General features: G+C 39.3%; 1 protein-coding gene across 3 annotated transcripts in view; it reads left to right on the plus strand.

Moving 5' to 3' along the window:
• The window catches only part of chd1 (chromodomain helicase DNA binding protein 1), a 60246-nt gene that overhangs the window by 43036 nt on the left and 3669 nt on the right, over nt 1-13541 (plus strand). For all 3 annotated transcript variants that reach the window (XM_061876846.1, XM_061876847.1, XM_061876849.1), the window contains exons 27-35: nt 548-698; nt 935-1057; nt 5767-5910; nt 5993-6292; nt 6365-6499; nt 8834-9012; nt 12655-12754; nt 12827-12869; nt 12956-13187. In XM_061876846.1, coding sequence (XP_061732830.1) covers nt 548-698; nt 935-1057; nt 5767-5910; nt 5993-6292; nt 6365-6499; nt 8834-9012; nt 12655-12754; nt 12827-12869; nt 12956-13187 — 1407 coding nt within the window. The remainder of the gene's footprint in view (nt 1-547; nt 699-934; nt 1058-5766; nt 5911-5992; nt 6293-6364; nt 6500-8833; nt 9013-12654; nt 12755-12826; nt 12870-12955; nt 13188-13541) is intronic.

A 13541-nucleotide genomic window follows, 5' to 3' on the forward strand; every position in this document is an offset into this window, starting at 1 on the left:
AATACTGTGGTAGTTATGATAACCATTATAATTTTGGTGACAATACCTGTAATAGGAAATTTTCGTATCTTTACATCCCTGCTCATACTACAGTAGAACCATAAGAACTTAGTTTTCAAGGAAATTACTATTTTTTAATCATCTTTAGGACTGTTTTCAACTAAGTATTTTCGTCGTTGAAACGGTGCTGCTGCATGCTTAAAAATCGCTGTTTGGCCTACAGCCCATTGGCACATTTTCACTTTGGCCTTTAGATGCATAATGTTTGGGCATCCCTGATCTAGACAAAACATACATTGTAACATGGTTTCCCTCGGTGAACCTGCAAAAGGATCATTACCGTTGCCAGAGTGGTGCATTCGTGCCTAAATGAACTCGTGGAAGCTATACCCCGGCTGCACACATCGTCCAATTTCGTTGGCAAATCTTTTTGTAAAATGGCATTTTTTCTTTGTGATGCTGCTTCTTCAGTAAAAAATGTTTGTTTTTAAAATTTAATTGATAGTGTAAACAGAGATTGAGATTTATATGTTTTGGGTCTCATTAGGTACATGATTCCATGCCACTCGAAGGCAGCACACTTTGATATTGAGTGGGGGAAGGAGGATGACTCCAGCCTCCTCATTGGCATCTATGAGTACGGTTATGGCAGCTGGGAGATGATCAAAATGGACCCAGACCTCAATCTTACACACAAGGTAAGTTCAAGTAAATGTTAGGATTGCATAATGTCTTATTACCGCTACTTATTTTACTCTCCGCTACTGTATTTTAATTTTTATTTCTCGGTTCTTAACTGCACAACCACACAGCTGCCTTTTAGTTTTCTTCCTAAAGGACAATGTATCAACGGCTGTAGCGCATATACCCCAAAACTGCTCACTGACCCTTTACCATGTCATCATGGCCCTGTTTTAAATATGATCTTTTCCAGCTCTTACCAGATGACCCTGACAAGAAACCACAGGCCAAGCAGCTCCAGACCAGAGCAGACTACCTCATCAAGTTACTGAGCAAAGATCTCGCCAAAAAAGAAGCTCAGAAACAAGCAGGGACAGTATGTCTTCTTGTGTTGTAACAAGCTACCTTTAGCTAGGGTTGAACGATTATGGCAAAAATAATAATCATGGTTATTTTGACTGATATTCAAATCCCGATTAATAACAAGATTATTCAGTAATTTGAAAACATGAATATTTATTGTAATACCAATATTAAACTTTAATTTAAAATGATAACTTCGTATAAATTGGTAATGAATAAAAGTAAAAAAACCAAAAAAAAACAATATGAATCGAGATGTCCGATAATATCGGACTGCCGATATCGCCCGATAAATGCTTTAAAATGTAACATCGGTATGTATCTGTGTTGGTTTCAAAAAGTAAAATTTATGACTTTTTAAAACGCCGCTGTACGGAGTGGTACATGGACATAGGAAGAAGTACAGAGCGCCAATAAACCTTAAAGGCACTGCCTTTGCGTGCCGGCCCAATCACATATCTACGGCTTTTCACACAGACAAGTGAATGCAAGCATGCTTGGTCAACGGCCATACAGGTCAAACTGAGGGTGGCCGTATAAACAACTTTAACACTGTTACAAATATACGCCACACTGTGAACCCACACCAAACAAGAATGACAAACACATTTCGGGAGAACATCCGCACCGTAACACAACATAAACACAACAGAACAAATCAGAACCCAGCGCTAACTCTTCCGGGACGCAACCATATACACCCCCCGCTATCTCCTGCCCCCCACCTCAACCTCCTCATGCTCTTTCAGTGAGAGCATGTCCCAAATTCCTAGCTGCTGTTTAGAGCAATGGTTCTTAACCTGGGTTCGATCGAACCCTAGGGGTTCAGTATGTCAGCCTCAGGGGTTCGGTGGAGCCTCCGCCGCGGAGGTCAAGACACACCCGACTCATTGTGTAAATAAAAACCTCTCCCTATCGGCGTATTATGGATATGGAAACAGCAGAAGTCACACTGATTTGCAGGTGTGTCATTTGTTCTGAGTTCATGCACTATATTGGTTTTGTTCTTTGAACAAGGTGATGTTCATGCACGGTTCATTTTTGTGCACCCGGAAAAAAAACATTACTTTGTCTTGAATTTGAAAATAAAAAACATTTTATTTTTCAGTAAAGAAGGGTTCAGTGAATGCGCATATGAAACTGGTGGGGTTCGGTACCTCCAACAAGGTTAAGAACCCCTGGTTTCGAGGTATGTTAAAAAAAATAATGCACTTTGTGACTTCAATAATAAATATGGCAGTGCCATTTTGGCATTTTTTTTTTTCCATAACTTGAGTTGATTTATTTTGGAAAACCTTGTTACATTGTTTAATGCATCCAGCGGGGCATCACAACAAAATTAGGCATAATAATGTGTTAATTCCACGACCGTATATATCGGTATAGGTTGATATCAGAATTGATAATTAAGAGTTGGACAACATCGGATATCGGCAAAAAAGCCATTATCGGACATCTCTAATTATGAAAAAATAAAGATCATTCTTTTCTGTTTTCAAAGTTTTTAGAAATCCGTTTTTTTACCTTTTATACTTATTTTACCACCGCATTGTTTTTGTCCTACATAATATTCAATAAAATATGTAATTTAAATCTTAAATTTGTTAAATTCTCACATTTACAGGTATTGTTGCGATACATCTTAGGGCTATTTTGACCGGTAATTTAAGTTGAAGCATACATAATAATTGGGTAAACGTATCAATAAGTGCTTAAAGTACATTATGTTTGTGTAATATACTTTTTTGAAACCTTGTTAGTGCAGTCAGACCCAAAGTGCTGTTATTGTGAATGGGAGGGGAAGTCTGCTGCTGTCTCGAGCTTGACGTATTTAGACAACTTGGGGCTGCTAAAAAGAGGGAAAGAGATCCTCTCGAGTTGTGACTGCTGTCCTGTTAGTACACAACAACACAAGCAGATGAGATGTTTTTTGAGTGTTTGGATTGTTCTTGCTGGCTTTAGCTTTGTAGTTTAATCACTGTTTCAAGTGGCCGTTTCAAGTTGTTTTCGTCAGCTGGGGCGGGTGAGTCTTAAGGATTAATGAAGGGTCCGAAGGTATTATTTTCGCAAACAAATGTTCCTTCTTCTCAAAATGACAGCATTTCAGTCACATTTATATTAATTTCCGTGATATTTTGCGTTCAGTAGCCGATTTAATTTTATTGGCCAAATTTTTTATTTTGTCCGCGGTTATGTTAACATGGAAATCATATGGCCCTAATTTTTTGTTTGAGTGTAGCGATTATTCATTAGTCAAAGTAGCGGTGTGTACAAGAAAACATAGCAACCATGTTACGTTACAAATCACTGTATGCCAAAACAACCTGTCATAACAACAGTTTCGTCCCTAAGGCTATCACTCTGATGAAAGCTGTGAAATAACTCTGGAACAAATCTGTCACTGTACTAAATCATCCTCACGTCATCATCTTTTGCTTTTGCTTTTGCTCTATTCACCACTGTACTATTTATTAGTATTGCACATATCAGTTATTTAAGTACTTTGTTTATATACTTTAAATTTTTTACATTGAACAGACAGCACAGTCTATAAAGTCAAATTTCTTGCGTATTAAACATATTTGACCAATTTAACTGATTCTCATTCTGATAGTATAGTAAACGTGATCTTTTTTTACTAGTTCGCTCTTAATCTGTTTCACCCTTCAAGCTCAGGAATTGCATTGTGCAGCCCATTAACCGTTTTTTACGATTAAAATATTTTTATGATCGTGACAAGTAGAAATGTCCGATAATGTCTTTTTTGCCGATATCCAATATTCTGATATTGTCCAACTCTTAATTACCGATACCGATATATACAGTCGTGGAATTAACAAATTATTATGTCTAATTTTGTTGTGATTCCCCGCTGGATGCATTAAACAATGTGACAAGGTTTTCCAAAATAAATCAACTCAAGTTATGGAAAAAAATGCCAACATGGCACTGCCATATTTATTATTGAAGTCACAAAGAGCATTATTTTTTTAAACATACCTCAAAACAGCAGCTTTGAATTTGGGACATGCTCTCCCTGAGAGAGCATGAGGAGGTTGAGGTGTGGGGGGGGGGCCGGGGGTGTATATTGTAGCGTCCCGGAAGAGATAGTGCTGCAAGGGTTTCTGGGTATTTGTTCTGTTGTGTTACGGTGTGGATGTTCTCCCGAAATGTGTTTATCATTCTTGTTTGGTGTGGGTTCACAGTGTGGCGCATATTTGTAACAGTGTTAAAGTTGTTTATTGGGCCACCCTCAGTGTGACATGTATGGCTGTTAACCAAGTATGCCTTGTATTCACTTGTGTGTGTAAAAAGCAGTAGCTATGTGACTGGGCCGGCATGAAAAGGCAGTGCCTTTAAAGGCCTACTGAAATTAGATTTTCCTATTCAAACAGGGATAGCAGGTCCATTCTATGTGTCATACTTGATCATTTTGCCATATTTTTGCTGAAAGGATTTAGTTGAGAACATCAACGATAAAGTTTGCACTTTTTGGTGCTGATAAAAAAGCCTTGCCTTTACCGGAAGTCGCAGACGATGACGTCCCAAGGGTGAGGGCTCCTCACGTCCTCACATTGTTTATAATGGGAGCCTCCAGCAGCAAGAGCTATTCGGACCGAGAAAACGACAATTTCCCCATTAATTTGAGCGAGGATGAAAGATTTCTTGATGATGATATTGATAGCGAAGGACTAGAAAGAATAAAAAAATTAAGTTTAAAAAAAAAAAAAGGCGATTGCATTAGGACGGATTCAGATGTTTTTAGACACATTTACTAGGATAATTCTGGGAAATCCGTTATCTTTCTATTGTGTTTTAGTGAGATTAAATAGTACCTGATAGTCGGAGGGGTGTGTCCACGGGTGTCTTGAGGCCAGTGTCTGAGGGAAGTCACGGCAGATAAAAGGACGGCGCAAACTCGACAGATTTCCGGTAAGAGGCGACTTTTTAACACAATTTACTCACCGTAACCTGCCAGTTGACAAGTGGTCGGGAACCATGTTCGCTTGACTGCTCTGATCCATAGTAAAGCTTCACCTCCAGGAATTTTAAACAAGAAATCACTGTGTGTTTGTGTGGCTAAAAGTTGAAGCTTCCAAACTCCATCTTTCTACTTTGACTTCTCCATTATTGATTTAAAAAATTGCAAGAGATTCAGCAACACAGATGTCCAGAATACTGTTTAATTGCGCGATGAAAAGAGACGGATTTTAGCCGCAAATGGTGCTGCGCTAATATTTCCTGACAGTACGTGACGTCACGCGCACGCGTCATCATTCCGCAACGTTTTCAACAATAAACTCCGCTGGAAATTTAAAATTGCAATTTAGTAAACTAAACCGGCCGTATTGGCCGTATGTTAATATTTCATCATTGATATATAAACTTTCAGACTGCGTGGTCGGTAGTAGTGGGTTTCAGTAGGCCTTTAAGGTTTATTAGCGCTCTGTACTTCTCCCTATGTCCGTGTACAAAGCAGCGTTTTAAAAAGTCATGAATTTTACTTTTTGAAACAGATACCGATTTTTTACGATATCACATTTTCAAGCATTTATCGACTGATAATATCGGCAATCCGATATTATCGGACATCTCTTGTGATAAGCCAAAGTTGAAAATGTAACTAAAACGTGTTTAATTGTTCAGCCCCTACCTCCAGCACGATCTTTCATGCTTTCTGCCAACATATGCTTCTGGACTAAATATGCTGTCTTTCTGCAGGCAAATTCTCGAAAGAGGAAGCCAAGAAGCAAAAAGAGCAAAACTTTGAAGCCAACTCCAATAGATGAGATAATGAAGAGTGCATCCTCAGATCCTCCATCAGACAAGAGGTCGGATGATGAGGACGAAATAGAGGAGGAAAAGGTATATTGTAAACATATATTGTATGTTGTACTGATTTTAGCATCTAAAATAGTTTCAGTTGATTTAGAACATGTGCTCACAGTTCCAGGAAGTAGATCCAGTTAAGGCTCCAAGCAGAAGAAGCAGAGCAGACAGGATAACAGGGACGGAAGACAACGAGGCACACGAAGAAGACGACGACGAGGATGATGATGAGGAGGAGGAGGAAGATGAAGAAGAGGAGGAGGCTCGTCAAGAAGAAGGCTCTTCATCTGGTGAGAGAGAGGTGCTAAAAGAAACAAAAGAATGCACAAAGGAAGAAAGTTGGGATGGAAAAGACACAAAGGAGCTAAAAGAGAACCCTTTGGAAGCGGTAATTAAGCAAGAGGACGCTGTGGAAAATGTGAGCCCACTTTCAAGAATACATTGAATGAAATGACATGACAACACTTCAACCATTTTTCCTTTTTTCCAGCTGAGTGAGAACAAAGCTGAGCTCAGAGAACGGATAAAGAAAGCACCTGATGTGCCAGTCCTCATATCAGCAGGTGGAGAGAACCTACAAGGCCTGGAGGAGTCCGAAGAACTAGACCAAAAAACCTTTAGCGTGGTGCGTTCAAACATCCCAGCCTGCCGCCAATCGCAGTGCAGCACCATTTACTAAATTTTAGTCTATGTTAACAGTCCACACAACACATATTTAATTTTTTCCATCTTTGTCCATGTCCACACCAACACATTTAATTCTATGACCACATCAAAACATATTTCATTATTCCACTTTAGTCCATGTCTACGCAAACACGTACTTATTTTTTTTGTCTATGTCCACATCAACACATATCATGCTTGCCAACCTTGAGACCTCCGAATTCGGGAAATGAGGGGTGGGGGTTTGGTGGTTGCAGGGGTGTATATTGTAGCGTCCCAGAAGAGTTAGTGCTGCAAGAGGTTCTAGGTATTTTTTATGTTGTGTTACGGTGCGGATGTTCTCCCAAAATGTGTTTATCATTGTTGGTTGACAGTGTGGCGCATATTTGTAACTGTTAAAGTTGTTTATACGTCCACCCTCAGTGTGACCTGTATGGCTGTTGACCAAGTATGCATTGCATTCACTTATGTGTGTGTCAAAGCAGCATATTTTTAGTGACTGGGCCGGCACGCTGTTTGTATGGAGGAAAAGCGGACGTGATGACAGGTTGTAGAGGACGCTAAAAGCAGTGCCTTTAAAGCACGCCCCCAATATTGTTGTTCGGGTGGAAATAGGGAGAAATTTTGGGAGAATGGTTGCCCCAGGAGATTTTCGGGAGGGGCACTGAAATTCGTGAGTCTCCCGGGAAAATCGGGAGGGTTGGCAAGTATGACACGTATTCCATTATTTCATTTTAGTCTATGCACAAATTTACACATATTTCATTCCATTTTAATCCATGTTCAAACCAACACATTTCATTAATCCATTGTGGTCCATGTCCACACCAACACATACTTAATTTATTCCATTTTAGTTCATGTACAGTGAAAGGATTTACAATGCATCACGTTTACCACATTTTGTTGTGTTACAGACTTATACCTAAATGAAAAAAAATGCATTCAGTCCTCAAAATTATACACACAATACCCTATAATGACAAAGTGGGGGAAAAAATATTTTTTTGCAGATTTATTAAAAAAAAACAACGAAGAAATCACATGTACAAAAGGATTGACAGCCATGAAGCTCAAGTGCGCTCAGGTGCATCCTGTTTTGATGGAACATTGTTGAGATGTTCCTACTGCTTAATTGAATTGAAATGTTTAAATACATTTTGTTTTTTGGGCATGATTTGGAAAGGCACAGACCTTTCTATATATAAGGTGCCACACTTGACAGTGCATAGTAGAGCACAAACTACGATGTAGAATACATTTTATGCAAACGGAGTGATCGAAGGAGAAAGGCCTTAGTCCGGAAGGTGGCTAAGAACATGATGGTCAGTCTGTCGCAGCAACAGCATTCCTCCGTAGAGAAAGGAGAACCTTTCACCAATCAGGCCTGTATAGAAGAGTATCCAGACAGAAGCCATTTCTTAGTAAAAAGCACATGGCAGCCTTCATGGAGTTTGCCAAAATTGCACCTGAAAAACTCTCAGACAATGAGAAACAAAATTCTCTGGTCTGATTAGAAAAATATTAAACTGTTTGGTGTTAATGTTAGGCGTCATGTTTGGAGGAAACCAGGCATCGCTCATCACCAGGTCAATACTATCCCTACAGTAAAGCATGGTGGTGGCAGCATCATGCTATGGGGGTGTTTTTCAGTGGCAGGAATTAGGAGACTTGTTACGGTAAAGAGAAAAAATAATGCAACAATATACAGACACATCCTGTGTCTGAGCGTTCTTGAACTCGGACTCGGGTGACGGTTCATTTTTCAGCAGGACCACCCTAAGCACACAGCCAAGATATCAAAGGAATGGCTTAAGGACAACTCTATATGAGCTTGAGAGGTGCTGCAAAGAGGAATGGGCAAAACTGCCCAAAGATAGGTCTGCCAAGCTTCTGGCATCGTATTCAAAAACACTTGAGGCTATAATTGTTGCCAAAGGTGCATCAACAAAGTATTGAATACATATGTACATGTGATTTTTTTTTTTTTTGATGAATTTGCGAAAAGCTTTACAAACCTTTTTCATGTAATCGTCATGAAGGATTGTGTGTAGAATATTGAGAACAAAAATGAATATATTCCATTTTGGAATAACCGTGTAACATAAGAAATTGTGGGAATGTGAATAATTTCCGGATGCACTGTGCACAGCAACACATATTTAATTCCATTTCAGGCCATTTTAGTCCACACCGACACATATTTCATCAATACATTTTAGTCCCTGACAACAGTCCAAACCAGCTGGAAAAAAAATGCTGAACAGCTACCATGTTGTGTTCTGATGTGTAGTGTAAAGAAAGAATGCGACCTGTCAAGGCAGCACTCAAGCAGTTGGACCGACCAGAAAAGGGACTGTCAGAGCGTGAGCAGCTGGAACATACCCGGCAATGTCTCATCAAGATTGGAGACCACATCACTGAGTGTCTCAAGGAGTATTCCAACCCTGAACTCATCAAACAGTGGAGAAAGTAAGTTCCGTCTTATTACTACATCATTTATACACCAAAGGCAGTGTTCACATGCCTGGCTACAGGTGGGGAGTAACGGTTAATGTAGTAGAAAGTAAAAAATTTTGGGGCATAGAATATTCGGTTCAGTAGACAAGTGTAATGATGTCCCACACAGTACACATTTAACTGAGGGACAGTAAGTGTTTATTGCGTCATCACCACGAGGTCAACAAAAACAGGGCACCCATTAGCTTACAGGAATCATAGCTAACAATAGTGCCAAGGAGAAGGCAGCGCTTGAAAACCTTTTGTCATTTTAAGTCTCATGTTGGGAAACACTTTGCCTTTCTGGTGAAATACGTAAACAAAGACAAGTGGATAAGCTGAAAGCAGTTTGCCGTTCAGTAGAGATGGAGAACAGGACTACTAACTTGAACTATTAATACTGTACTGAAACCAATAATATTTTACCACAAAAAAAAATCACAGTCTTTAAAATTACTGTTGCGCTTTTGTACATTTTTTTTACTTCACTGAAAACCTGGTAAAAATATTTTTATTTCATAATTATTTACTTTTATATTGTTTATTGAATGGATCCCCATTAGCTGTCGCCAAGGCGACTGCTAGTCTTCCTGGGGTCCATATAGGAGCATACAAAATAAAAATACAAAGAATACATACATTACCAAACATTATACAAAGGAAAAATACAACATAAGATAAAAAAGCTATTTAAACACAGTATTAAAAATTCACATCATGTGGGCAGCTGCAATAGATATATCTTCAAAGCTCTCTTGAATGTCAATTTACTTTCTGAGAGATCAATGTGAGATGGCAACCCATTCCAGAATGGTATACATCTATACGAGCTTACTCAGTGGCCTAGTGGTTAGAATGTCCGCCCTGAGCTCGGTAGGTCATGAGTTCAAATCCCGGCCGAGTCATACCAAAGACTATAAAAATGGGACCCATTACCTCCCTGCTTGGCACTCAGCATTGAGGGTTGGAATTGGGGGTTGAATCACCATAGATGATTCCCGGGCACGGCCGCCCACTGCTCCCCTCACCTCCCAGGGGGTGATCAGGGGTGATTGGTCAAATGCAGAGAATAATTTCGCCACACCTAGTGTGTGTGTGAGAATCATTAATACTTTAATTTTTAACTTCAAGAGATTGGTCCTGGGAGCAGGAATTGCCAAATTGCCAATGCTGGCATTCCTAGTGTCATGAATATGTGTGTTAGTTGATATTAAAAACTGTTTGTAAAAGTAATCTGGTGATTGATGATAGTTCTAAAGAACTAATAATTATATCATTTGTATGCGATAATTGTATTTATTGAAGAGTTACCTGCTCGCATGCGGTAGTTTGTTTTATTCTATCGCTTCAGTTTTATATTTTACATTTTGATACCTAATTCTGTCCAAAATGAACCCAACAGTGTCCCTTAAAACCAAGCAGGTGCTGAATATTAACATAAACCACAATAATAACATACCTTAATGCCAGGATAATATTTAAACCGTTACATCCCTACTTTACACCCCAGCTTTCAATACGGTGACGATTGCATAACCGTTACTTGCCTGATGGTGCTTAAGCGTTACATTCCTAGTTTGGGGTTCCTTAAGTGGGTTCTGGGATTGTGGTTTGGAGAATGACACTGGTCAATTGTCGACAAATACCGCTTAATTTGAATTTCATGCATTCCTCAGAATATACCTTCTGATAAAACTCAGCTTGTATGTGTGCATCTAAAGCAGACCTGGGCAAATTAAGGCCGGGGGGCCACATGCGGCCCGTTAAGCTTTTCAATTTGGCTCGCCGGACATTCCCAAATATTTTTTTTTAGATCTTTAAGATGGGATGTGTAGCTGCCATTATGATGTGCAGTGATGTTTTCAAATTACCATTAGTTTTGAACTATACAACATATTTCAATGGTTGGAATCTGCGCTTTTGCATGATAATTTAGTGACGAGTGTTATCCTGATACCAATAGTATTGTGATACTTTTCGATACGTTTCTAAATAAAGGGGACTAGAAAAAATTGCATTATTGGCTTTATTTTCACAAAAAATCTTAGGCTGTGGCGGACCAGTACTTTTCAGAGGCGGTATGGTACCCAATATGATTCATTAGTATCGTGGTACTATAATATTACCGTATACCGTACAACCCTACTAGTTACTATGGTAATCTACATCACAGTGGGTCAGATGAGGCACCAAGCAATGTGGGTGGTGAGCGTTTCCACGGAGTGTTTCCAGAGCGGCCAGCCTGAAATGTGGGTGTCAGGGACAGACGTTGAAGGAGATTTTTACAAGAAAGTTCTAAAGCTTAGTGACATATCACATACCGTATTTTTCGCATTCGCTCCGGAGTATACGTCGCACCGGCCGAAAATGCATAATAAAGAAGGAAAAAAACATATATACGTCGCACTGGAGTATAAGTCGCATTTTTGGAGGAAATTTATTTGATAAAACCCAACACCAAGAATAAACATTTGGCTTAGGCAATTTAAAATATTAAAGAATAGTGAACAACAGGCTGAATAAGTGTACGCCATATGATGCACAAATAACCAACTGAGAACGTGCCTGGTATGTTGACGCAACACATCATGGCAAGAGTAACATGTAGAACATGCTATAGTTTTACCAAACAATCTGTCACTCCCGATCGCTAAATCCAATGAAATCTTCTTCCTCGATGTCGCCTCTGGCATGCGCCCTGCTAATGTCCTTTCTTTTTGCTGCCTTATCGTGTTTCTCTGCAGCATATTTCACTACGTTCAGCTTGTAATCTGCAGTATATGATTTCCTTATCGGTGCCATTTTAGTTCAGTCCTTCTCAGTTTTTATAAGTTACCGCCAATGTTGATGTGATCCATTTTAATAGTTCGGGCAGGAGCATATAGCAGTTAGCATTCCGTGACCCACAATGCACTTCTGCCATGACCCGACCCCACTGAATTCTTATTGGTTGGCGTGTGAGTGATGATTGCTGACTTGTGTGTGAGGATGGCGGACATTTTCTTAGTCGCTCACTTGAATGAGATAAATAATATTATTTGGTATTTTACGGTAATGTGTTAATAATTTCCCAGCTAAGTCGCTCTGGAGTATACGTCGCACCCACGGCCAAAGTATGAAAAAAACGTTGACTTATAGTCCTGAAATACGGTGTATCAGATTGTAGATGTTTTTTTGTTTTTTTTACCCTTCACGTTCATATTTTGCTGAGTTTGCTGCATTTTTGTTGCATTTGGCTTGATTGTAAAATATGTCGATTTAGAGAGGGTGTGACATTCATATGTTCTCAATATTCAAGGCTTTATCGTTCATAGAAAAAAATCAAATTCCATTCCGTATTTAAGGCGGTTTGTCATAACATTTTTAGCATTCAATCAGACTTTATTGGGAGGTTTTGTATTAGTTTTCTTAAAAATAGATAAACCGGCCCCCAGACACATTTTTTTCTCTAAATGTGGCCCCCCGAGTCAAAATAATTGCCCAGGCCTGATTTAAAGTGTAAATGTAGAGTTGTGTTTTGTGAGGCATTTGTGATTAAGGGCTGTATCAATAAACTTGATTGATTGATAGTGAGCTATGTCAGTGAGTGATTTGTTGTACTATTTGTTTTCACAGAAACCTGTGGATATTTGTTTCTAAATTCACTGAGTTCGATGCCAGGAAGTTGCATAAACTGTACAAGCACGCCATCAAGAAGAGACAAGAAAACGCTCAAGTATGTGCCCTCCAGTGTCCCTCTATCCAACGAAAGATGAATATGGATGATGATGATGATGTTTTCCAACAGGCAGCAGAGCAAAACACTAGAACAGTGGGCTTTAAACACGCAGGTAAGTTTGTTCACAGTGAATGCAATAATAATAAACATAAGGTGCGGGGTTAATGTGGAGTCATCAAGGTTGTGCTCCATCCACAGATATTGATCGGCTGAGGGACAGCTGTCACCAGGATGACAGCAGCAGGGACAGTTACAGCTCAGACAGACATCAGCCCACAGTTCGCCATCATGACACCAGCAGGGACAGACACAGCTCGGAGGCTCCCAGGAAGACTGCGGGCGATTCAAGGAAAAGGTCCTACTCCTCATTCAGTAATGGCAAAGACCACCGAGACCACTACAGACCTGACAGTAGGGACAGACAAGACAGGTGAGGGTGCCAACATTCAATTATCTGTTTAATTTGTATGTACTAGAGCTCCACGATTTTGCGAAAAATCTTAATTGCGATTTTTCTCTCAAGTTGCAATCCGATTTGCGATTTTTATATTTTATACATAAAACGGCAAAATTAAAAAAGTAAAAATTACATATTACTTTAAGACTGCCAACTTATTCTTGGCTCTTGGTGCCACACATTAGAAAAATTTGCAATAATTTAATTTAAAAAAATATTAGGCTTTATGCCGACTCAAAGCTTTTGTCTACATCATGGTCTTAAACTGAAGAAATATTGAATAAAAACTGTAGTGTTTATATTGTAATGAAATCATAATATATAATA

Source organism: Nerophis ophidion, linkage group LG17 (genome assembly GCF_033978795.1).
Source record: "Nerophis ophidion isolate RoL-2023_Sa linkage group LG17, RoL_Noph_v1.0, whole genome shotgun sequence".
NCBI lineage: Eukaryota > Metazoa > Chordata > Actinopteri > Syngnathiformes > Syngnathidae > Nerophis > Nerophis ophidion.